The 27,743-nt window shown below is 45.7% G+C and overlaps 1 protein-coding gene across 2 annotated transcripts in view; it reads right to left on the reverse strand.

The window, feature by feature from the left end:
* The window catches only part of ACAP1 (ArfGAP with coiled-coil, ankyrin repeat and PH domains 1), a 167,851-nt gene that overhangs the window by 19,865 nt on the left and 120,243 nt on the right, over window positions 1-27,743 (reverse strand). For both annotated transcript variants that reach the window (XM_075206092.1, XM_075206093.1), the window contains 8 exons: window positions 17,018-17,129; window positions 15,969-16,138; window positions 12,964-13,033; window positions 11,547-11,641; window positions 10,590-10,921; window positions 9,405-9,589; window positions 7,770-7,879; window positions 7,565-7,675 (listed from right to left, as the gene is read on the reverse strand). In XM_075206092.1, coding sequence (XP_075062193.1) covers window positions 7,565-7,675; window positions 7,770-7,879; window positions 9,405-9,589; window positions 10,590-10,921; window positions 11,547-11,641; window positions 12,964-13,033; window positions 15,969-16,138; window positions 17,018-17,129 — 1,185 coding nt within the window. The remainder of the gene's footprint in view (window positions 1-7,564; window positions 7,676-7,769; window positions 7,880-9,404; window positions 9,590-10,589; window positions 10,922-11,546; window positions 11,642-12,963; window positions 13,034-15,968; window positions 16,139-17,017; window positions 17,130-27,743) is intronic.

Here is a 27,743-nt window from a genome sequence, read left to right on the forward strand (position 1 = left end):
TATCACTGGGTGTTACACTGTCTGTGGTGGCTATCGGCCACTCCTCATGTCTGGGCCCCGTAGCTGCTACCCTCCCTGTATCAGCGGGTGTTAACTGTCTGTGGTGGCTATCGGCCTCTCATGTCTGGGCCCCGTAGCTGCTACCCTCCCTGCATCAGCGGGTGTTACACTGTCTGTGGTGGCTATCGGCCTCTCCTCATGTCTGGGCCCCGTAGCTGCTACCCTCCCTGTATCAGCGGGTGTTACACTGTCTGTGGTGGCTATCGGCCTCTCCTCATGTCTGGGCCCCGTAGCTGCTACCCTCCCTGTATCAGCGGGTGTTACACTGTGGTGGCTATCGGCCTCTCCTCATGTCTGGGCCCCGTAGCTGCTACCCTCCCTGTATCAGCGGGTGTTACACTGTGGTGGCTATCGGCCTCTCCTCATGTCTGGGCCCATAGCTGCTACCCTCCCTGTATCAGTGGGTGTTACACTGTCTGTGGTGGCTATCGGCCTCTCCTCATGTCTGGGCCCGTAGCTGCTACCCTCCCTGTATCAGTGGGTGTTACACTGTCTGTGGTGGCTATCGGCCACTCCTCATGTCTGGGCCCCGTAGCTGCTACCCTCCCTGTATTAGCGGGTGTTACACTGTGGTGGCTATCGGCCTCTCCTCATGTCTGGGCCCCGTAGATGCTACCCTCCCTGTATCAGTGGGTGTTACACTCTGGTGGCTATCGGCCTCTCCTCATGTCTGGGCTCCGTAGCTGCTACCCTCCCTGTATCAGCGGGTGTTACACTGTGGTGGCTATCGGCCTCTCATGTCTGGGCCCCGTAGCTGCTGCCCTCCCTGTATCAGCGGGTGTTACACTGTCTGTGGTGGCTATCAGCCACTCCTGATGTCTGGGCCCCGTAGCTGCTACCCTCCCTGTATCAGCGGGTGTTACACTGTGGTGGCTATCGGCCTCTCCTCATGTCTGGGCCCCGTAGCTGCTACCCTCCCTGTATCAGTGGGTGTTACACTGTCTGTGGTGGCTATCGGCCTCTCATGTCTGGGCCCCGTAGCTGCTACCCTCCCTGTATCAGCGGGTGTTACACTGTCTGTGGTGGCTATCGGCCTCTCATGTCTGGGCCCCGTAGCTGCTACCCTCCCTGTATCAGTGGGTGTTACACTGTGGTGGCTATCGGCCTCTCCTCATGTCTGGGCCCGTAGCTGCTACCCTCCCTGTATCAGCGGGTGTTACACTGTCTGTGGTGGCTATCGGCCTCTCCTCATGTCTGGGCCCCCTAGCTGCTACCCTCCCTGTATCAGCGGGTGTTACACGGTCTGTGGTGGCTATCGGCCTCTCCTCATGTCTGGGTCCGTAGCTGCCACCCTCCCTGTATCAGCGGGTGTTACACTGTGGTGGCTATCGGCCTCTCATGTCTGGGCCCCGTAGCTGCTACCCTCCCTGTATCAGCGGGTGTTACACTGTCTGTGGTGGCTATCGGCCACCCCTCATGTCTGGGCCCGTAGCTGCTACCCTCCCTGTATCAGCGGGTGTTACACTGTCTGTGGTGGCTATCGGCCTCTCATGTCTGGGCCCCGTAGCTGCTACCCTCCCTGTATCAGTGGGTGTTACACTGTGGTGGCTATCGGCCACCCCTCATGTCTGGGCCCGTAGCTGCTACCCTCCCTGTATCAGCGGGTGTTACACTGTCTGTGGTGGCTATCGGCCTCTCATGTCTGGGCCCCGTAGCTGCTACCCTCCCTGTATCAGTGGGTGTTACACTGTGGTGGCTATCGGCCTCTCCTCATGTCTGGGCCCCGTAGCTGCTACCCTCCCTGTATCAGCGGGTGTTACACTGTGGTGGCTATCGGCCTCTCCTCATGTCTGGGCCCGTAGCTGCTACCCTCCCTGTATCAGCGGGTGTTACACTGTCTGTGGTGGCTATCGGCCTCTCATGTCTGGGCCCCGTAGCTGCTACCCTCCCTGTATCAGCGGGTGTTACACTGTCTGTGGTGGCTATCGGCCTCTCCTCATGTCTGGGCCCGTAGCTGCTACCCTCCCTGTATCAGTGGCTGTTACACTGTCTGTGGTGGCTATCGGCCTCTCATGTCTGGGCCCCGTAGCTGCTACCCTCCCTGTATCAGTGGGTGTTACACTGTCTGTGGTGGCTATCGGCCACTCCTCATGTCTGGGCCCCGTAGCTGCTACCCTCCCTGTATCAGCGGGTGTTACACTGTGGTGGCTATCGGCCTCTCCTCATGTCTGGGCCCCGTAGCTGCTACCCTCCCTGTATCAGCGGGTGTTACACTATCTGTGGTGGCTATCGGCCTCTCCTCATGTCTGGGCCCGTAGCTGCTACCCTCCCTGTATCAGCGGGTGTTACACTGTGGTGGCTATCGGCCTCTCATGTCTGGGCCCCGTAGCTGCTACCCTCCCTGCATCAGCGGGTGTTACACTGTCTGTGGTGGCTATCGGCCTCTCCTCATGTCTGGGCTCCGTAGCTGCTACCCTCCCTGTATCAGCGGGTGTTACACTGTGGTGGCTATCGGCCTCTCCTCATGTCTGGGCCCATAGCTGCTACCCTCCCTGTATCACTGGGTGTTACACTGTCTGTGGTGGCTATCGGCCACTCCTCATGTCTGGGCCCCGTAGCTGCTACCCTCCCTGTATCAGCGGGTGTTAACTGTCTGTGGTGGCTATCGGCCTCTCATGTCTGGGCCCCGTAGCTGCTACCCTCCCTGCATCAGCGGGTGTTACACTGTCTGTGGTGGCTATCGGCCTCTCCTCATGTCTGGGCCCCGTAGCTGCTACCCTCCCTGTATCAGCGGGTGTTACACTGTCTGTGGTGGCTATCGGCCTCTCCTCATGTCTGGGCCCCGTAGCTGCTACCCTCCCTGTATCAGCGGGTGTTACACTGTGGTGGCTATCGGCCTCTCCTCATGTCTGGGCCCCGTAGCTGCTACCCTCCCTGTATCAGCGGGTGTTACACTGTGGTGGCTATCGGCCTCTCCTCATGTCTGGGCCCATAGCTGCTACCCTCCCTGTATCAGTGGGTGTTACACTGTCTGTGGTGGCTATCGGCCTCTCCTCATGTCTGGGCCCGTAGCTGCTACCCTCCCTGTATCAGTGGGTGTTACACTGTCTGTGGTGGCTATCGGCCACTCCTCATGTCTGGGCCCCGTAGCTGCTACCCTCCCTGCATCAGCGGGTGTTACACTGTCTGTGGTGGCTATCGGCCACTCCTCATGTCTGGGCCCCGTAGCTGCTACCCTCCCTGTATTAGCGGGTGTTACACTGTGGTGGCTATCGGCCTCTCCTCATGTCTGGGCCCCGTAGATGCTACCCTCCCTGTATCAGTGGGTGTTACACTCTGGTGGCTATCGGCCTCTCCTCATGTCTGGGCTCCGTAGCTGCTACCCTCCCTGTATCAGCGGGTGTTACACTGTGGTGGCTATCGGCCTCTCATGTCTGGGCCCCGTAGCTGCTGCCCTCCCTGTATCAGCGGGTGTTACACTGTCTGTGGTGGCTATCAGCCACTCCTGATGTCTGGGCCCCGTAGCTGCTACCCTCCCTGTATCAGCGGGTGTTACACTGTGGTGGCTATCGGCCTCTCCTCATGTCTGGGCCCCGTAGCTGCTACCCTCCCTGTATCAGTGGGTGTTACACTGTCTGTGGTGGCTATCGGCCTCTCATGTCTGGGCCCCGTAGCTGCTACCCTCCCTGTATCAGCGGGTGTTACACTGTCTGTGGTGGCTATCGGCCTCTCATGTCTGGGCCCCGTAGCTGCTACCCTCCCTGTATCAGTGGGTGTTACACTGTGGTGGCTATCGGCCTCTCCTCATGTCTGGGCCCGTAGCTGCTACCCTCCCTGTATCAGCGGGTGTTACACTGTCTGTGGTGGCTATCGGCCTCTCCTCATGTCTGGGCCCCGTAGCTGCTACCCTCCCTGTATCAGCGGGTGTTACACGGTCTGTGGTGGCTATCGGCCTCTCCTCATGTCTTGGTCCGTAGCTGCCACCCTCCCTGTATCAGCGGGTGTTACACTGTGGTGGCTATCGGCCTCTCATGTCTGGGCCCCGTAGCTGCTACCCTCCCTGTATCAGCGGGTGTTACACTGTCTGTGGTGGCTATCGGCCACCCCTCATGTCTGGGCCCGTAGCTGCTACCCTCCCTGTATCAGCGGGTGTTACACTGTCTGTGGTGGCTATCGGCCTCTCATGTCTGGGCCCCGTAGCTGCTACCCTCCCTGTATCAGTGGGTGTTACACTGTGGTGGCTATCGGCCACCCCTCATGTCTGGGCCCGTAGCTGCTACCCTCCCTGTATCAGCGGGTGTTACACTGTCTGTGGTGGCTATCGGCCTCTCATGTCTGGGCCCCGTAGCTGCTACCCTCCCTGTATCAGTGGGTGTTACACTGTGGTGGCTATCGGCCTCTCCTCATGTCTGGGCCCCGTAGCTGCTACCCTCCCTGTATCAGCGGGTGTTACACTGTGGTGGCTATCGGCCTCTCCTCATGTCTGGGCCCCGTAGCTGCTACCCTCCCTGTATCAGCGGGTGTTACACTGTCTGTGGTGGCTATCGGCCTCTCCTCATGTCTGGGCCCGTAGCTGCTACCCTCCCTGTATCAGCAGGCGTTACACTGTCTGTGGTGGCTATCGGCCTCTCATGTCTGGGCCCCGTAGCTGCTACCCTCCCTGTATCAGTGGGTGTTATACTGTCTGTGGTGGCTATCGGCCTCTCATGTCTGGGCCCTGTAGCTGCTACCCTCCCTGTATCAGCGGGTGTTACACTGTCTGTGGTGGCTATCGGCCTCTCATGTCTGGGCCCTGTAGCTGCTACCCTCCCTGTATCAGCGGGTGTTACACTGTCTGTGGTGGCTATCGGCCTCTCATGTCTGGGCCCTGTAGCTGCTACCCTCCCTGTATCAGCGGGTGTTACACTGTCTGTGGTGGCTATCGGCCTCTCATGTCTGGGCCCTGTAGCTGCTACCCTCCCTGTATCAGCAGGTGTTACACTGTCTGTGGTGGCTATCGGCCTCTCATGTCTGGGCCCTGTAGCTGCTACCCTCCCTGTATCAGCGGGTGTTACACTGTCTTTGGTGGCTATCGGCCTCTCATGTCTGGGCTCTGTAGCTGCTACCCTCCCTGTATCAGCTGGTGTTACACTGTCTGTGGTGGCTATCGGCCTCTCCTCATGTCTGGGCCCCGTAGCTGCTACCCTCCCTGTATCAGTGGGTGTTATACTGTCTGTGGTGGCTATCGGCCTCTCATGTCTGGGCCCCGTAGCTGCTACCCTCCCTGTATCAGCAGGTGTTACACTGTCTGTGGTGGCTATCGGCCTCTCATGTCTGGGCCCCGGAGCTGCTACCCTCCCTGTATCAGTGGGTGTTACACTGTCTGTGGTGGCTATCGGCCTCTCCTCATGTCTGGGCCCTGTAGCTGCTACCCTCCCTGTATCAGCGGGTGTTACACTGTCTGTGGTGGCTATCGGCCTCTCCTCATGTCTGGGCCCCGTAGCTGCTACCCTCCCTGCATCAGTGGGTGTTACACTGTCTGTGGTGGCTATCGGCCTCTCCTCATGTCTGGGCCCCGTAGCTGCTACCCTCCCTGTATCAGTGGGTGTTACACTGTCTGTGGTGGCTATCGGCCTCTCCTCATGTCTGGGCCCCGTAGCTGCTACCCTCCCTGCATCAGTGGGTGTTACACTGTCTGTGGTGGCTATCGGCCTCTCCTCATGTCTGGGCCCCGTAGCTGCTACCCTCCCTGTATCAGTGGGTGTTACACTGTCTGTGGTGGCTATCGGCCACTCCTCATGTCTGGGCCCTGTAGCTGCTACCCTCCCTGTATCAGCGGGTGTTACACTGTGGTGGCTATCGGCCTCTCATGTCTGGGCCCTGTAGCTGCTACCCTCCCTGTATCAGTGGGTGTTACACTGTCTGTGGTGGCTATCGGCCACTCCTCATGTCTGGGCCCTGTAGCTGCTACCCTCCCTGTATCAGCGGGTGTTACACTGTGGTGGCTATCGGCCACTCCTCATGTCTGGGCCCCGTAGCTGCTGCCCTCCCTGTATCAGCGGGTGTTACACTGTCTGTGGTGGCTATCGGCCTCTCATGTCTGGGCCCCGTAGCTGCTACCCTCCCTGTATCAGCGGGTGTTACACTGTCTGTGGTGGCTATCGGCCTCTCATGTCTGGGCCCCGTAGCTGCTGCCCTCCCTGTATCAGCGGGTGTTACACTGTCTGTGGTGGCTATCGGCCTCTCATGTCTGGGCCCCGTAGCTGCTACCCTCCCTGTATCAGCGGGTGTTACACTGTCTGTGGTGGCTATCGGCCTCTCATGTCTGGGCCCCGTAGCTGCTGCCCTCCCTGTATCAGCGGGTGTTACACTGTCTGTGATGGCTATCGGCCTCTCATGTCTGGGCCCCGTAGCTGCTACCCTCCCTGTATCAGTGGGTGTTACACTGTCTGTGGTGGCTATCAGCCTCTCCTCATGTCTGGGCCCCGTAGCTGCTGCCCTCCCTGTATCAGCGGGTGTTACACTGTCTGTGGTGGCTATCAGCCTCTCCTCATGTCTGGGCCCCGTAGCTGCTACCCTCCCTGTATCAGCGGGTGTTACACTGTGGTGGCTATCGGCCTCTCCTCATGTCTGGGCCCCGTAGCTGCTGCCCTCCCTGTATCAGCGGGTGTTACACTGTCTGTGGTGGCTATCGGCCTCTCATGTCTGGGCCCCGTAGCTGCTACCCTCCCTGTATCAGTGGGTGTTACACTGTCTGTGGTGGCTATCGGCCTCTCCTCATGTCTGGGCCCTGTAGCTGCTGCCCTCCCTGTATCAGCGAGTGTTACACTGTCTGTGGTGGCTATCAGCCTCTCCTCATGTCTGGGCCCTGTAGCTGCTACCCTCCCTGTATCAACGGGTGTTACACTGTCTGTGGTGTCTATCGGCCTCTCATGTCTGGGCCCCGTAGCTGCTGCCCTCCCTGTATCAGCGGGTGTTACACTGTCTGTGGTGGCTATCGGCCTCTCATGTCTGGGCCCCGTAGCTGCTACCCTCCCTGTATCAGCGGCTGTTACACTTCTTGCAGTACCATAAAAGAAAACAAACGGTTGTTTTTTTATCTCCATATTTTTACAGTAGGAGACGCCTGCTCTCTAAATGTCAGCAATGAGGGCTGAAAGAGAAAGGAGAAATTTTTTGCTCATCATTCAAACTTTTTCTTGTAGACCCAAAATCTCAGCCTTTATTATTTAATGAGTACATCCCGTTAAGGTAACTTTTCTAAAAGGGGGGTTTAGTGAAACCTTTGACTGTAGTTCTGCCCTCCAGTGGAGACTGCTGGTAACACACCTCATTAGGCAGTGGTTTTATCAATGTGTATTTAAGCCTGTACACTGGCCCCAAGAGCAACATTCTGACCATTGATAGAATTTACTGGCGATATAACATTATACACTATATGATACAAAGAAAAACAATGGTAAGGAGAAGATGACATTTCTATCATTCCTCAGTTATAGAAAAGCCCTTTATATGTAAAGCATAACAAGACGATCACTAGCCGCTCAGCGTCCCCGAGATTTATGGTGTTCCCCTCTTCACTCACAGTGTTACGATGTCTGCATTGGCTGCTTCAATGGCGATGGAGAGGACATCTTTATTATCATTATCCAGAGCGTTACTATCTGCCCCCCGCTTCAAAAAGAGACATGCCAGCCTATGAAATGAGACAGTCAAGAAAATATAGATATAAGTAGAGAGAGGGACATTTCCAGGAGCAGTTCCAAGGAGAGGGAGAATATTATATTTACCCTGTGTACCCCTGAAGTGTAGCATGGTGAAGGGGTCCCCGGCCATCTTTGTCAACCTGGTTGACACTTGCCCCGTTCTGCAGAAGAAACTCACACGCAACAAGAGAATCCTGAGGACAACATAAGAAGCATGTGAGACAGACAGAGATCTATGAGATAAATAGATATTAGATACATATTAGATAAAGAGTTAAGGCCTGATTCATTAAGGATCTTAAATGAAGTGGATTCTTATTTCAGTCTCCTGGACAAAACCATGTTACAATGCAAGGGGTGCAAATGAGTGTTCTGTTTTGCACATAAGTTAAATACTGATTGTTTTTTCATGTAGCACACAAATACTTGATAGCTTATTTGTACACTGAAATTGAAAGTAGATATTTGTGTGCTACATGAAAAAACAGTCAGTATTTAACTTATGTGCAAAACAGAACACTCATTTGCACCCCTTGCATTGTAACATGGTTTTGTCCAGGAGACTGAAATAAGAATCCTCTTCATTTAAGATCCTCAATGAATCAGGCCCTTAGACATGATATAGGTAGATGAGATGGTTAGATATTAGATATATATGAGATAGATAGATATTAGATAAAAAAAAGACATGAAATAGAAATTAGTGAGATAGATATATATTAGAGAAAGATGGATATTAGATAAATAAATATTAGATAAAGAGATATACATGATATAGATATGAGATAGAGAAAGAGATGGACATGAGATAGGTAGATATTAGATAGAGAAAGAGATGGACATGAGATAGGTAGATATGAGATAGAGAAAGAGATGGACATGAGATAGGTAGATATTAGATATGAGATAGAGAAAGAGATGGACATGAGATAGGTAGATATGAGATAGAGAAAGAGATGGACATGAGATAGGTAGATATTAGATATGAGATAGAAAAAGAGATGGACATGAGATAGGTAGATATTATATAGAGAAAGAGATGGACATGAGATAGGTAGATATTAGATAGAGAAAGAGATGGACATGAGATAGGTAGATATTAGATATGAGATAGAGAAAGAGATGGACATGAGATAGGTAGATATGAGATAGAGAAAGAGATGGACATGAGATAGGTAGATATTAGATATGAGATAGAAAAAGAGATGGACATGAGATAGGTAGATATTATATAGAGAAAGAGATGGACATGAGATAGGTAGATATTAGATAGAGAAAGAGATGGACATGAGATAGAGAAAGAGATGGACGTGAGATAGGTAGATATTAGATATGAGATAGAGAAAGAGATGGACATGAGATAGGTAGATATGAGATAGAGAAAGAGATGGACATGAGATAGGTAGATATTAGATATGAGATAGAGAAAGAGATGGACATGAGATAGGTAGATATGAGATAGAGAAAGAGATGGACATGAGATAGGTAGATATTAGATATGAGATAGAGAAAGAGATGGACATGAGATAGTTAGATATTAGATAGAGATTAGATAAATAAATATTAGATAAATAGATAGACATGATATTAGATATGAGATGGAGAGAGATGGACATGAGATAAGTAGATATTAGATAAACAAATATACATGATAGAGATAGGTATGAGATAGGTAGATATTAGATAGAGAATGAGATAGATATAAGTATAGTCACTTACGGAAAGCACAGCTCGGATTAGTGGCGTCCGTCCATCCTCATCACTGCGCACCCAATTCACATCTGCACCATGCGCCAGGGCATCTGCCATAGTGGGCAGATAACGATGTTCTGCAGCTCGGTATAAGAGGGCACCTGGATGAAGGTTGGGTAGATCATTCCCATCACTAATTCCGGATTTGGCCCCTGTTTAGACAAGTGACACATAACTCGTTGAGCCAAACTGAAACGAGGGATTTACAGCATAAAGGTTTTTTTTAATTGAAGCCCGAGATGCGTGCTCCTAATCACCCAGTGCAGTTTGTGACTGTGCTGGGGGCTTGGGACTTTGGACCCTTTTCTAAAGAGAAAGGGAACCGTTCTCCGGGATCCAGAAGGCCCCAGAGAGGGAACAAGGATCTTCAAGTCCCCCCTTTGCTGAAGCAAGGGAGAGTCCATTGTCATCCCTGAGCCAATAAAAGGTCCCTTCATATCTGATCTAGCCAAAAGGCCACGACCAAGAAATAAAATGTGATGAAGGGAGGTTAAAAGTGCTTGTGCCGTACTCTGTCCACCATGAGGGTGCAAGTGCAAACCCATCACCAGTGAATTTTCAGGCACCCTGGCCCTCTCTTACCGGTGGCACGTCAGCACCTCAGGCTCCAAACTCCACCAGCCTCTTGGCCAGAGGACCAGGTGTCAGCCCATCGCAGACAGGGGGCCACTTTAAGCCCCACTACGTACTTGGGCATATAAACCTGATCTTAACCAAAAGGCCCAGAAGCAGTTTTACTCCTCCCGGCATGCTCAGAGTCACTGATACAAAGCCGACCAGGCTCGGTCCAAGCTCTCTGTGTTTTTCTATATTACTAGTTATAAGTCGGAGAGCGAGAAGAGAAAGGTCCAGTGGTGTCAGTAAAAGAAGCATTACACACTTAGGGCCAGTACATTGTCTTATTCAGTGTTTCCCAAACCCAGTCCTCAGGGACCCCTAACAGTGCAGGTTTTCCAGGTCACATGTGAAATAATTATCAACTGTGGATCTTTCAAAATGTGTCAGTCAGTAGTGAATACACCTGTGCTCCAACAAAGAGATATGGACAACAAGCACAGTTACGGTTCCCAGAGGACTGGGTTTGGGAAACACTGGTCTAATTAATACACCTTCACAGCCTCAGCTGATATTGTCTAAAGTGCACAAGCTTACCACCAGGGAGAGGAGGGGCAGTCCCCGGTTTAGGTCGCAGTTGGGGTTTAGGCTTTAGTCGGCCAATGGGTCGGTTGCAATCAGCTTCTGTTTCGGTGTTCCTCCTTTTGCCGTCAAGCCAGTTGTTCTCTTTCTGTCTCCCGGGGCTGCTGGTCGGCCACCTGTTGGGTCCACTCATTGGCCTGTTCTCCAATGTTCTACTTTCTGGGGTGCTGTTTGGACGGGCACACTGGTTACCATGATGTGGGGAAACGCGCAATGTTGTCTGAGGAAGTTTCGTGATAAATTTCTTTTCTACATATTTAGCACGAATCCAAGTTTCCTTTTCGCTACTGGATTGAAAGTACAACAAGAGTCATATATCTATGTTTACCAACAACACTGCATTTAACTCACAAAGATCTAACACCATTTTAAGACATTGAAGTCTGGACAGAGAAAGTGACGTAAACGAGTGCACCTAAACTTAATGACAAGATATGGAACACGCACAATATAAGTGGAAAATTAATTTATAAATCCATTTCTTATTTCATAGAACAGGTGTTATGGGTTACTCTTCTGAGACAGTTGCACTCTGCGATAATAACGTCAATCATTTTTATCACATTTAAAGCATAGAAGCATGTGAGTGCAGAAAATCAGTAATATCTCCCAATACAAAATATCTGACATTACAGAGCTAGGAGCATGGGAACAAGTCCCATGCGCACCTATATTACACTACAGCTACTAAGGAACAGAGAGCTGGTTGGTAGTAGTACAGAGTAAACATTATTACACCCCGCTAGATAACAGATCATCCAACACTCCTTAATGCTATGGAAAGGTTGACATATATCTGTGATGTCATGATATATAATGTCTCTGATTAGCGCTGACTCTATTAATGTACTGTGCTGAAAGCTAAATGATGTCATCGTATCAGTGCTAAAGTCATAGGATTAGGGACATCACCGTGTGCTGGAGGATGTCGGTTTCTTTATGTTCATTTCTTCAATCCGAGCCTCATAGATCCCATTAATGGTGTTGTTTCCAAGTTCACACATTAGCTGGAAACAAATGACAGCAATGTTAACCGCACACGCCTCCACCTAATAAATATACCCCCATATCCACCTTATAAAAGGTGAAGGTAGATATGGGGGTATATCTCCACATCATAAATGGACCCCCTCAGATGCCTCCACCGGATGAAAAGACCCCCATAGATCCACCTTAGGAAAGGACTCCCATAAGTGCCTTCTCCTCCCAGTCCCAATAGGTGCACATTCACAGACACATGTCAGTGACTTCACCTCATTGACGTAAAAATCATCACCAGCTCACAAGGATGGACCTGGCCATTTATGTTACTACAGAAATCTCCAGTGAGCCCCTGGAATTATAGGGATCCAGGAATACTTTACACAAGGAAACATGGAAAATGTGACCTCATTTTAATTTTAAGCCCCCACAACATTTACAGTTATGTATGTATTGAATGTTATGTCCTGGGTCCTTTATTCCCCCATCCCTCGGTGTCTGAACAGGGATCAGTTCTCCTGCTGTGGAGATGTTTGAGATGAAAGTACTTCTGTCTTGTGTCGAGAGCTACAAGTGGATCTCTGGGCAGTAATCCAATTAGAACTCAACAGAAAAGGTGGCGGAGCCGGAATATCTCACAAGAGCCGGGAATTGAGCTGGGTACACCCTACAGAAAATTTCTCCCCGTTGCGACATCTGTTACAATGTTACCAACGATTGAATGTCCCGATGAGCATACTGATTCATACATACACACTTACACGATTTACCTTCACATATGTGCTCTTCTGTCATATCTATCTGCTGAAAAGATCATGACCCTACACTCTATGGAGATCTGCCTACACTGCTGGTCATGAGTGGATACTCTCGATGATGGTGATTTTTAGTGTAGTTTATAACATCAAACGATACGATGTGCTTTGGGACGATAAAACATGATGGTGGGAGCGTACACACTAATGGAATATGGGCCCCAACAGTCGTTTATCATGTGATTGGCAGGATAATAGGGTGAAAACACCTATAGTGTGTACCCAGCTTTGCACTGTCGCTGGGGAAGAGCTGTTACAGTTGAGGTTTATATTGTCTGCATATAGAACTGTCTAGAGACCTCACAAAGTCACTAGCCTGGGAGGAATATAATAACATGCTAACATAGGAAAAATGAGTAAGGTGTATAGATTTATGTAAACTTCCATTAATTGTAAATCTCCCCACTTCTATAGTCACATAATAAACAACAAGTGTTATCAAGGCAGCCAAGATTCCCATGACAAACACGTTTCCACTCTAAAACCAGACACTACCCAAAATAACAGCCCCTCACCCCCAAACCAGACATCACCTTCACAAGTTCTGGTTCCCAGGAATCTAGGGTGAGCGAACGGACCTTGGAGAAATGGACACCCAGGCTTCTGCATAGGGAAGAGAAGATGAGGAGTTTACATGCATGAGAGAATGTGACATCACCTAGATCCCAAACCCAGTCCCCATGGACCCCTAGCAGTGCATGTTTTCCAGATCTCTACTGGAGCACAGGTGTATTCATTACTGACTGACACTAATTATTTCCTTTATCAGCTGGAAAACCTGCACTGTGAGGGGTCCTGAGAACGGGGTTTGGGAAACGCTGACCTAGATGAATAAGTAAGTGATGGGGCTTTGCGTTGAATTTAATTCAATTCTAGTGTGGCACATTCCAGTTATTATCTGAGCCTAATGTCATAAAAGAAAATGAAAATCACAGCCCTAGTGGTAGATTGTAATGTAAGGGTGAACAGGTAGGATTCTGGCCTGATTCATGAAGAGCGTAATGTGCATACGCACGACCGTATTCAAGAAGGAGCGGATCAGAAAATACATCTCGTTGAATACAGGTGTAGGTACATTCTGCCCTGCAGGATACGTACAATACATAATGTGGAATATAATGTCCCAAAAGAATGCTCAGAAAAACAAATGTATTCAGTGATTAACAGTCACCTGTTAATAAAATAATGAAAAAACATTTAAAAAAAAGTGTTTACACCCCCCCACAACATATATTAATTAGGATATAATGAATGTCTACTGAATATAAAATGCATTTTTACAGTAGCTCCTGACTAAGCACATGGTCTAGTGATGGAGTGTGCATTCTCAGCCATCATCACCAATGATCAGCACTGACACCAGACCTGGTGCAAGTGATAAGACAGAAAACGAGCAAACCGTGAATCGGACGCTACTGCAAGCACTCGAACTTGGCACACCCTTCCTGTACATTGACTACGTGTATACACCTAGTCCTCGCCCCGTTCTGCCAATGAAACCATAGACTCTCCTAATTCTCCTTTACACTCGAAGATGAATGGCATACTATTGTGTTCTCTGGCGTATAGTTAGTTTCTGAGCATACGCAGTGCAATTAAACACAAAATCCGGTAAGTATCAGATTTGATGTTCCTTAATTAATCAGACCCAGTTTGTCGGTAAGCAGATACCACGTGTGGTCTGGTTCTGGGCAGTATGTGGACATTGTGTGTCAGTAAGCAGATACCACGTGTGGTCTGGTTCTGGGTAGTGTATGGACAATGTGTGTCAGTAAGTAGATACCACGTGTGGTCTGGTTCTGGCAGTGTATGGACAATGTGTGTCAGTAAGCAGATACCACGTGTGGTCTGGTTCTGGCAGTGTGGACATTGTGTGTCAGTATGCGGATACCATGTGTGGTCTGGTTCTGGGTAGTATGTGGACATTGTGTGTCAGTAAGCAGATACCACGTGTGGTCTGGTTCTGGCAGTGTATGGACATAGTGTGTCAGTAAGCAGATACCACGTGTGGTATGGTTCTGGGTAGTGTATGGACATTGTGTGTCAGTAAGCAGATACCATGTGTGGTCTGGTTCTGGGCAGTATGTGGACATTGTGTGTCAGTAAGCAGATACCACATGGGGTCTGGTTCTGGGTAGTGTATGGACATTGTGTGTCAGTAAGCAGATACCAAGTGTGGTCTGGTTCTGGCAGTGTATGGACATTGTGTGTCAGTAAGCAGATACCAAGTGTGGTCTGGTTCTGGCAGTGTATGGACATTGTGTGTCAGTAAGCAGATACCAAGTGTGGGCTGGTTCTGGCAGTGTATGGACATTGTGTGTCAGTAAGCAGATACCAAGTGTGGTCTGGTTCTGACAGTGTATGGACATTGTGTGTCAGTAAGCAGATACCACGTGTGGTATAGTTCTGGGTAGTGTATGGACATTGTGTGTCAGTAAGCAGATACCATGTGTGGTCTGGTTCTGGGCAGTATGTGGACATTGTGTGTCAGTAAGCAGATACCACGTGGGGTCTGGTTCTGGGTAGTGTATGGACATTGTGTGTCAGTAAGCAGATACCAAGTGTGGTCTGGTTCTGGCAGTGTATGGACATTGTGTGTCAGTAAGTGGATACCAAGTGTGGTCTGGTTCTGGCAGTGTATGGACATTGTGTGTCAGTAAGCAGATACCAAGTGTGGGCTGGTTCTGGCAGTGTATGGACATTGTGTGTCAGTAAGCAGATACCAAGTGTGGTCTGGTTCTGGCAGTGTATGGACATTGTGTGTCAGTAAGCAGATACCACGTGTGATCTGGTTCTGGGTAGTGTATGGACATTGTGTGTCAGTAAGCAGATACCAAGTGTGGTCTGGTTCTGGCAGTGTATGGACATTGTGTGTCAGTAAGCGGATACCACGTGTGGTCTGGTTCTGGCAGTGTGTGTGTGTCAGTAAGTGGATACCAAGTGTGGTTTGGTTCTGGCAGTGTGGACATTGTGTGTCAGTAAGCGGATACCAAGTGTGGTCTGGTTCTGGCAGTGTATGGACATAATGTGTCAGTAAGCAGATACCACGTGTGGTATGGTTCTGGGTAGTGTATGGACATTGTGTGTCAGTAAGCGGATACCACGTGTGGGCTGGTTCTGGGTAGTATGTGGACATTGTGTGTCAGTAAGCAGATACCACGTGTGGTCTGGTTCTGGCAGTGTGTGTCAGTAAGTGGATACCATGTGTGATCTGGTTCTGGGTAGTATGTGGACATTGTGTGTCAGTATGCGGATACCACGTGTGATCTGGTTCTGGGTAGTATGTGGACATTGTGTGTCAATATGCGGATACCACGTGTGGTCTGGTTCTAGGTAGTATGTGGATGTTGTGTGTCAGTAAGCAGATACCACGTGTGGTCTGGTTCTAGGTAGTATGTGGATGTTGTGTGTCAGTAAGCGGATACCACGTGTGGTCTGGTTCTGTGTAGTATGTGGATGTTGTGTGTCAGTAAGCGGATTCCACTTGTGGTTTGTTTCTGGGCAATGTGTGGACATTGTGTATGAGACATGTACTCACCTGTGAATCCCACTACACTCGATGCAGAGGGTCACTCCCAGGTTTATACTCGCCCACTCTGGTTCAGCTGCACGGCAGTCACAGCAGGCTGCGTTCCCCGGGACCCTCAGCACGGTGTCCTGAGCACTGAGAGCTGCTCCCTGTGCTGGTGCCTCTGATCGGGGCAATCGCTGGAGGGGAAGAAATAATATGGGTTCTGTTCTGTAGTCTCAGCTGCCGTCATAGTAACATAGTTGAGGTTGAAAAAAAGACAACAGTCCATCAAGTTCAACCTATTTTGGATCTCCTGCGATCCTGCACTTATATTTGAAATTGATCCAGAGTAACCAACTGCCAATGTGTTTAAATTGTGAAAATTTTAATTAACGGTCGTATCCTTGGATACACTTTTCTGCTAAAAATGTGTCTAACCCTTTCTTAAACATATCTATTGAATCTGCCATCACAACCTTCCCTGGCAATGAATTCCATATCTTGACTGCCCTTACTGTAAAGAACCCCTTCCTTTGCTGGTTGTGAAATTTCCTCTCCTCTAACCTTAGGGGATGACCACGTGTCCTGTGTATGGTCCTTGGGGTAAAAAGTTCCCATGAAAGCTCTCCGTATTGACCCCTAATGTATTTGTACATAGTAATCATATCTCCCCTTAGACGCCTCTTTTCTAAAGTAAACATGCCTAAACTGGCTAACCTTTCCTCATAACTTAATGACTCCATACCCTTTATCAATTTTGTCGCCCTTCTCTGAACCCTTTCTAGTTCCAAATTATCTTTTTTACAGAGTGGTGCCCAGAACTGTACTGCATATTCAAGATGAGGTCTTACCAACGATTTATACAGTGGCAAAATTACACTGTCTTCCCTTGCATCTATGCCCCTTTTTATGCATGCCAATACTTTGTTTGCCCTTGCAGCTGCTGCTTGACATTGAGCACTATTGCTGAGTCTACTGTCTACGAGCACTCCCAAATCCTTTTCCATTATAGATTCTCCTAAATTAATCCCATTTAATGTATAGATTACGTCACAATTGTGTTGTCTGTTACTTACAAGACTGCCGCTGTCTCTTTTATTCTCACTGTAGGCTGAGGTAATACTTCTCTGTACAGCACTGACCCACAGCTCTAAGACACGTTCTGACTCTGCCTGGAGCATACATGACCTGTAACACAGTAATCACATATCTAATACATGCTCTGACTCTGCCTGGATCATACATGACCTGTAACACATTAATCACATATCTAATACATGCTATGACTCTGCCTGGATCATACATGACCTGTAACACATTAATCACATATCTAATACATGCTCTGACTCTGCCTGGATCATACATGACCTGTAACACATTAATCACATATCTAATACATGCTATGACTCTGCCTGGATCATACATGACCTGTAACACACAAATCACATATCTAATACATGCTCTGACTCTGCCTGGATCATACATGACCTGTAACACACAAATCACATATCTAATACATGCTCTGACTCTGCCTGGATCATACATGACCTGTAACACACAAATCACATATCTAATACATGCTATGACTCTGCCTGGATCATACATGACCTGTAACACACAAATCACATATCTAATAAATGCTCTGACTCTGCCTGGAGCATACATGACCTGTAACACATGAATCACATATCTAATACATGCTCTGACTCTGCCTGGATCATACATGACCTGTAACACACAAATCACATATCTAATACATGCTCTGACTCTGCCTGGATCATACATAACCTGTAACACACAAATCACATATCTAATACATGCTCTGACTCTGCCTGGGGCATACATGACCTGTAATACACAAATCACATATCTAATACATGCTCTGACTCTGCCTGGATCGTACATGACCTGTAACACACAAATCACATATCTAATACATGCTCTGACTCTGCCTGGATCATACATAACCTGTAACACACAAATCACATATCTAATACATGCTCTGACTCTGCCTGGAGCATACATGACCTGTAACACATGAATCACATATCTAATACATGCTCTGACTCTGCCTGGATCATACATGACCTGTAACACATGAATCACATATCTAATACATGCTCTGACTCTGCCTGGATCATACATGACCTGTAACACATGAATCACATATCTAATACATGCTCTGACTCTGCCTGGATCATACATGACCTGTAACACACAAATCACATATCTAATACATGCTCTGACTCTGCCTGGATCATACATGACCTGTAACACACAAATCACATATCTAATACATGCTCTGACTCTGCCTGGATCATACATGACCTGTAACACATGAATCACATATCTAATACATGCTCTGACTCTGCCTGGATCATACATGACCTGTAACACATGAATCACATATCGAATACATGCTCTGACTCTGCCTGGATCATACATGACCTGTAACACATGAATCACATATCTAATACATGCTCTGACTCTGCCTTGATCATACATGACCTGTAACACATTAATCACATATCTAATACATGCTCTGACTCTGCCTGGAGCATACATGACCTGTAACACATGAATCACATATCTAATACATGCTCTGACTCTGCCTGGATCATACATGACCTGTAACACATTGATCACATATCTAATACATGCTCTGACTCTGCCTGGATCATACATGACCTGTAACACATTAATCACATATCTAATACATGCTCTGAATCTGCCTGGATCATACATGACCTGTAACACATTAATCACATATCTAATACATGCTCTGACTCTGCCTGGATCATACATGACTTGTAACACATTAATCACATATCTAATACATGCTCTGACTCTGCCTGGATCATACATGACCTGTAACACATTAATCACATATCTAATACATGCTCTGACTCTGCCTGGATCATACATGACCTGTAACACATTAATCACATATCTAATACATCCTCTGACTCTGCCTGGATCATACATGACCTGTAACACACAAATCACATATCTAAAACATGCTCTGACTCTGCCTGGATCATACATGACCTGTAACACATTAATCACATATCTAATACATGCTCTGACTCTGCCTGGAGCATACATGACCTGTAACACATGAATCACATATCTAATACATGCTCTGACTCTGCCTGGATCATACATGACCTGTAACACATTAATCACATATCTAATACATGCTCTGACTCTGCCTGGATCATACATGACCTGTAACACATTAATCACATATCTAATACATGCTCTGACTCTGCCTGGATCATACATGACTTGTAACACATTAATCACATATCTAATACATGCTCTGACTCTGCCTGGATCATACATGACCTGTAACACATTAATCACATATCTAATACATGCTCTGACTCTGCCTGTATCATACATGACCTGTAACACATTAATCACATATCTAATACATCCTCTGACTCTGCCTGGATCATACATGACCTGTAACACACAAATCACATATCTAATACATGCTCTGACTCTGCCTGGATCATACATGATCTGTAACACATTAATCACATATCTAATACATGCTCTGACGCTGCCTGGAGCATACATGACCTGTAACACATTAATCACATATCTAATACATGCTCTGACTCTGCCTGGATCATACATGACCTGTAACACATGAATCACATATCTAATACATGCTCTGACTCTGCCTGGATCATACATGACCTGTAACACATGAATCACATATCTAATACATGCTCTGACTCTGCCTGGATCATACATGACCTGTAACACATGAATCACATATCTAATACATGCTCTTAATCTGCCTGGATCATACATGACCTGTAACACATGAATCACATATCTAATACATGCTCTGACTCTGCCTGGATCATACATGACCTGTAACACATGAATCACATATCTAATACATGCTCTGACTCTGCCTGGATCATACATGACCTGTAACACACAAATCACATATCTAATACATGCTCTGACTCTGCCTGGATCATACATGACCTGTAACACATTAATCACATATCTAATACATGCTCTGACTCTGCCTGGAGCATACATGACCTGTAACACATGAATCACATATCTAATACATGCTCTGACTCTGCCCAGATCATACATGACCTGTAACACATGAATCACATATCTAATACATGCTCTGACTCTGCCTGGATCATACATGACCTGTAACACACAAATCACATATCTAATACATGCTCTCTGCCTGGATCATACATGACCTGTAACACATTAATCACATATCTAATACATGCTCTGACTCTGCCTGGAGCATACATGACCTGTAACACATTAATCACATATCTAATACATGCTATGACTCTGCCTGGATCATACATGACCTGTAAAACATTAATCACATATCTAATACATGCTCTGACTCTGCCTGGATTATACATGACCTGTAACACACAAATCACATATCTAATACATGCTCTGACTCTGCCTGGATCATACATGCCCTGTAACACACAAATCACATATCTAATACATGCTCTGACTCTGCCTGGATCATACATGACCTGTAACACACAAATCACATATCTAATACATGCTCTGACTCTGCCTGGATCATACATAACCTGTAACACACAAATCACATATCTAATACATGCTCTGACTCTGCCTGGAGCATACATGACCTGTAACACATGAATCACATATCTAATACATGCTCTGACTCTGCCTGGATCATACATGACCTGTAACACATGAATCACATATCTAATACATGCTCTGACTCTGCCTGGATCATACATGACCTGTAACACATGAATCACATATCTAATACATGCTCTGACTCTGCCTGGATCATACATGACCTGTAACACACAAATCACATATCTAATACATGCTCTGACTCTGCCTGGATCATACATGACCTGTAACACACAAATCACATATCTAATACATGCTCTGACTCTGCCTGGAGCATACATGATCTGTAACACATTAATCACATATCTAATACATGCTCTGACTCTACCTGGATCATACATGACCTGTAACACACAAATCACATATCTAATACATGCTCTGACTCTGCCTGGATCATACATGACCTGTAACACATGAATCACATATCTAATACATGCTCTGACTCTGCCTGGATCATACATGACCTGTAACACATGAAACACATATCTAATACATGCTCTGACTCTGCCTGGATCATACATGACCTGTAACACATGAATCACATATCTAATACATGCTCTGACTCTGCCTGGAGCATACATGACCTGTAACACACAGATCACATATCTAATACATGCTCTGAATCTGCCTGGATCATACATGACCTGTAACACACAAATCACATATCTAATACATGCTCTGACTCTGCCTGGATCATACATGACCTGTAACACACAAATCACATATCTAATACATGCTCTGACTCTGCCTGGAGCATACATGACCTGTAACACATGAATCACATATCTAATATATGCTCTGACTCTGCCTGGATCATACATGACCTGTAACACATGAATCACATATCTAATACATGCTCTGACTCTGCCTGGATCATACATAACCTGTAACACACAAATCACATATCTAATACATGCTCTGACTCTGCCTGGAGCATACATGACCTGTAATACACAAATCACATATCTAATACATGCTCTGACTCTGCCTGGATCATACATAACCTGTAACACACAAATCACATATCTAATACATGCTCTGACTCTGCCTGGATCATACATGACCTGTAACACACAAATCACATATCTAATACATGCTCTGACTCTGCCTGGATCATACATAACCTGTAACACACAAATCACATATCTAATACATGCTCTGACTCTGCCTGGATCATACATGACCTGTAACACACAAATCACATATCTAATACATGCTCTGACTCTGCCTGGAGCATACATGACCTGTAACACATGAATCACATATCTAATACATGCTCTGACTCTGCCTGGATCATACATGACCTGTAACACATGAATCACATATCTAATACATGCTCTGACTCTGCCTGGATCATACATGAGCTGTAACACATGAATCACATATCTAATACATGCTCTGACTCTGCCTGGATCATACATGACCTGTAACACACAAATCACATATCTAATACATGCTCTCTGCCTGGATCATACATGACCTGTAACACATTAATCACATATCTAATACATGCTCTGACTCTGCCTGGAGCATACATGACCTGTAACACATTAATCACATATCTAATACATGCTATGACTCTGCCTGGATCATACATGACCTGTAAAACATTAATCACATATCTAATACATGCTCTGACTCTGCCTGGATTATACATGACCTGTAACACACAAATCACATATCTAATACATGCTCTGACTCTGCCTGGATCATACATGCCCTGTAACACACAAATCACATATCTAATACATGCTCTGACTCTGCCTGGATCATACATGACCTGTAACACACAAATCACATATCTAATACATGCTCTGACTCTGCCTGGATCATACATAACCTGTAACACACAAATCACATATCTAATACATGCTCTGACTCTGCCTGGAGCATACATGACCTGTAACACATGAATCACATATCTAATACATGCTCTGACTCTGCCTGGATCATACATGACCTGTAACACATGAATCACATATCTAATACATGCTCTGACTCTGCCTGGATCATACATGACCTGTAACACATGAATCACATATCTAATACATGCTCTGACTCTGCCTGGATCATACATGACCTGTAACACACAAATCACATATCTAATACATGCTCTGACTCTGCCTGGATCATACATGACCTGTAACACACAAATCACATATCTAATACATGCTCTGACTCTGCCTGGAGCATACATGATCTGTAACACATTAATCACATATCTAATACATGCTCTGACTCTACCTGGATCATACATGACCTGTAACACACAAATCACATATCTAATACATGCTCTGACTCTGCCTGGATCATACATGACCTGTAACACATGAATCACATATCTAATACATGCTCTGACTCTGCCTGGATCATACATGACCTGTAACACATGAAACACATATCTAATACATGCTCTGACTCTGCCTGGATCATACATGACCTGTAACACATGAATCACATATCTAATACATGCTCTGACTCTGCCTGGAGCATACATGACCTGTAACACACAGATCACATATCTAATACATGCTCTGAATCTGCCTGGATCATACATGACCTGTAACACACAAATCACATATCTAATACATGCTCTGACTCTGCCTGGATCATACATGACCTGTAACACACAAATCACATATCTAATACATGCTCTGACTCTGCCTGGAGCATACATGACCTGTAACACATGAATCACATATCTAATACATGCTCTGACTCTGCCTGGATCATACATGACCTGTAACACATGAATCACATATCTAATACATGCTCTGACTCTGCCTGGATCATACATAACCTGTAACACACAAATCACATATCTAATACATGCTCTGACTCTGCCTGGAGCATACATGACCTGTAATACACAAATCACATATCTAATACATGCTCTGACTCTGCCTGGATCATACATAACCTGTAACACACAAATCACATATCTAATACATGCTCTGACTCTGCCTGGATCATACATGACCTGTAACACACAAATCACATATCTAATACATGCTCTGACTCTGCCTGGATCATACATAACCTGTAACACACAAATCACATATCTAATACATGCTCTGACTCTGCCTGGATCATACATGACCTGTAACACACAAATCACATATCTAATACATGCTCTGACTCTGCCTGGAGCATACATGACCTGTAACACATGAATCACATATCTAATACATGCTCTGACTCTGCCTGGATCATACATGACCTGTAACACATGAATCACATATCTAATACATGCTCTGACTCTGCCTGGATCATACATGAGCTGTAACACATGAATCACATATCTAATACATGCTCTGACTCTGCCTGGATCATACATGACCTGTAACACATGAATCACATATCTAATACATGCTCTGACTCTGCCTGGATCATACATGACCTGTAACACACAAATCACATATCTAATACATGCTCTGACTCTGCCTGGATCATACATGACCTGTAACACATGAATCACATATCTAATACATGCTCTGACTCTGCCTGGATCATACATGACCTGTAACACATGAATCACATATCGAATACATGCTCTGACTCTGCCTGGATCATACATGACCTGTAACACATGAATCACATATCTAATACATGCTCTGACTCTGCCTGGATCATACATGACCTGTAACACACAAATCACATATCTAAAACATGCTCTGACTCTGCCTTGATCATACATGACCTGTAACACATTAATCACATATCTAATACATGCTCTGACTCTGCCTGGAGCATACATGACCTGTAACACATGAATCACATATCTAATACATGCTCTGACTCTGCCTGGATCATACATGACCTGTAACACATTGATCACATATCTAATACATGCTCTGACTCTGCCTGGATCATACATGACCTGTAACACATTAATCACATATCTAATACATGCTCTGACTCTGCCTGGATCATACATGACCTGTAACACATTAATCACATATCTAATACATGCTCTGACTCTGCCTGGATCATACATGACTTGTAACACATTAATCACATATCTAATACATGCTCTGACTCTGCCTGGATCATACATGACCTGTAACACATTAATCACATATCTAATACATGCTCTGACTCTGCCTGGATCATACATGACCTGTAACACATTAATCACATATCTAATACATCCTCTGACTCTGCCTGGATCATACATGACCTGTAACACACAAATCACATATCTAATACATGCTCTGACTCTGCCTGGATCATACATGATCTGTAACACATTAATCACATATCTAATACATGCTCTGACGCTGCCTGGAGCATACATGACCTGTAACACATGAATCACATATCTAATACATGCTCTGACTCTGCCTGGATCATACATGACCTGTAACACTCAAATCACATATCTAATACATGCTCTGACTCTGCCTGGATCATACATAACCTGTAACACACAAATCACATATCGAATACATGCTCTGACTCTGCCTGGAGCATACATGACCTGTAATACACAAATCACATATCTAATACATGCTCTGACTCTGCCTGGATCATACATAACCTGTAACACACAAATCACATATCTAATACATGCTCTGACTCTGCCTGGATCATACATGACCTGTAACACACAAATCACATATCTAATACATGCTCTGACTCTGCCTGGATCATACATAACCTGTAACACACAAATCACATATCTAATACATGCTCTGACTCTGCCTGGATCATACATGACCTGTAACACATGAATCACATATCTAATACATGCTCTGACTCTGCCTGGATCATACATGACCTGTAACACACAAATCACATATCTAATACATGCTCTGACTCTGACTGGATCATACATGACCTGTAACACATGAATCACATATCTAATACATGCTCTGACTCTGCCTGGATCATACATGACCTGTAACACATGAATCACATATCGAATACATGCTCTGACTCTGCCTGGATCATACATGACCTGTAACACATGAATCACATATCTAATACATGCTCTGACTCTGCCTGGATCATACATGACCTGTAACACACAAATCACATATCTAAAACATGCTCTGACTCTGCCTGGATCATACATGACCTGTAACACATTAATCACATATCTAATACATGCTCTGACTCTGCCTGGAGCATACATGACCTGTAACACATGAATCACATATCTAATACATGCTCTGACTCTGCCTGGATCATACATGACCTGTAACACATTAATCACATATCTAATACATGCTCTGACTCTGCCTGGATCATACATGACCTGTAACACATTAATCACATATCGAATACATGCTCTGACTCTGCCTGGATCATACATGACTTGTAACACATTAATCACATATCTAATACATGCTCTGACTCTGCCTGGATCATACATGACCTGTAACACATTAATCACATATCTAATACATGCTCTGACTCTGCCTGTATCATACATGACCTGTAACACATTAATCACATATCTAATACATCCTCTGACTCTGCCTGGATCATACATGACCTGTAACACACAAATCACATATCTAATACATGCTCTGACTCTGCCTGGATCATACATGATCTGTAACACATTAATCACATATCTAATACATGCTCTGACGCTGCCTGGAGCATACATGACCTGTAACACATTAATCACATATCTAATACATGCTCTGACTCTGCCTGGATCATACATGACCTGTAACACATGAATCACATATCTAATACATGCTCTGACTCTGCCTGGATCATACATGACCTGTAACACATGAATCACATATCTAATACATGCTCTGACTCTGCCTGGATCATACATGACCTGTAACACATGAATCACATATCTAATACATGCTCTTAATCTGCCTGGATCATACATGACCTGTAACACATGAATCACATATCTAATACATGCTCTGACTCTGCCTGGATCATACATGACCTGTAACACATGAATCACATATCTAATACATGCTCTGACTCTGCCTGGATCATACATGACCTGTAACACACAAATCACATATCTAATACATGCTCTGACTCTGCCTGGATCATACATGACCTGTAACACATTAATCACATATCTAATACATGCTCTGACTCTGCCTGGAGCATACATGACCTGTAACACATGAATCACATATCTAATACATGCTCTGACTCTGCCCAGATCATACATGACCTGTAACACATGAATCACATATCTAATACATGCTCTGACTCTGCCTGGATCATATATGACCTGTAACACACAAATCACATATCTAATACATGCTCTCTGCCTGGATCATACATGACCTGTAACACATTAATCACATATCTAATACATGCTCTGACTCTGCCTGGAGCATACATGACCTGTAACACATTAATCACATATCTAATACATGCTATGACTCTGCCTGGATCATACATGACCTGTAAAACATTAATCACATATCTAATACATGCTCTGACTCTGCCTGGATTATACATGACCTGTAACACACAAATCACATATCTAATACATGCTCTGACTCTGCCTGGATCATACATGCCCTGTAACACACAAATCACATATCTAATACATGCTCTGACTCTGCCTGGATCATACATGACCTGTAACACACAAATCACATATCTAATACATGCTCTGACTCTGCCTGGAGCATACATGATCTGTAACACATGAATCACATATTTAATACATGCTCTGACTCTGCCTGGATCATACATGACCTGTAACACATTAATCACATATCTAATACATGCTCTGACTCTGCCTGGATCATACATGACCTGTAACACATGAATCACATATCTAATACATGCTCTTAATCTGCCTGGATCATACATGACCTGTAACACATGAATCACATATCTAATACATGCTCTGACTCTGCCTGGATCATACATGACCTGTAACACATGAATCACATATCTAATACATGCTCTGACTCTGCCTGGATCATACATGACCTGTAACACACAAATCACATATCTAATACATGCTCTGACTCTGCCTGGATCATACATGACCTGTAACACATTAATCACATATCTAATACATGCTCTGACTCTGCCTGGAGCATACATGACCTGTAACACATGAATCACATATCTAATACATGCTCTGACTCTGCCCAGATCATACATGACCTGTAA

This window comes from Mixophyes fleayi, chromosome 4, assembly GCF_038048845.1.
Source record: "Mixophyes fleayi isolate aMixFle1 chromosome 4, aMixFle1.hap1, whole genome shotgun sequence".
Classification (NCBI taxonomy): domain Eukaryota; kingdom Metazoa; phylum Chordata; class Amphibia; order Anura; family Limnodynastidae; genus Mixophyes; species Mixophyes fleayi.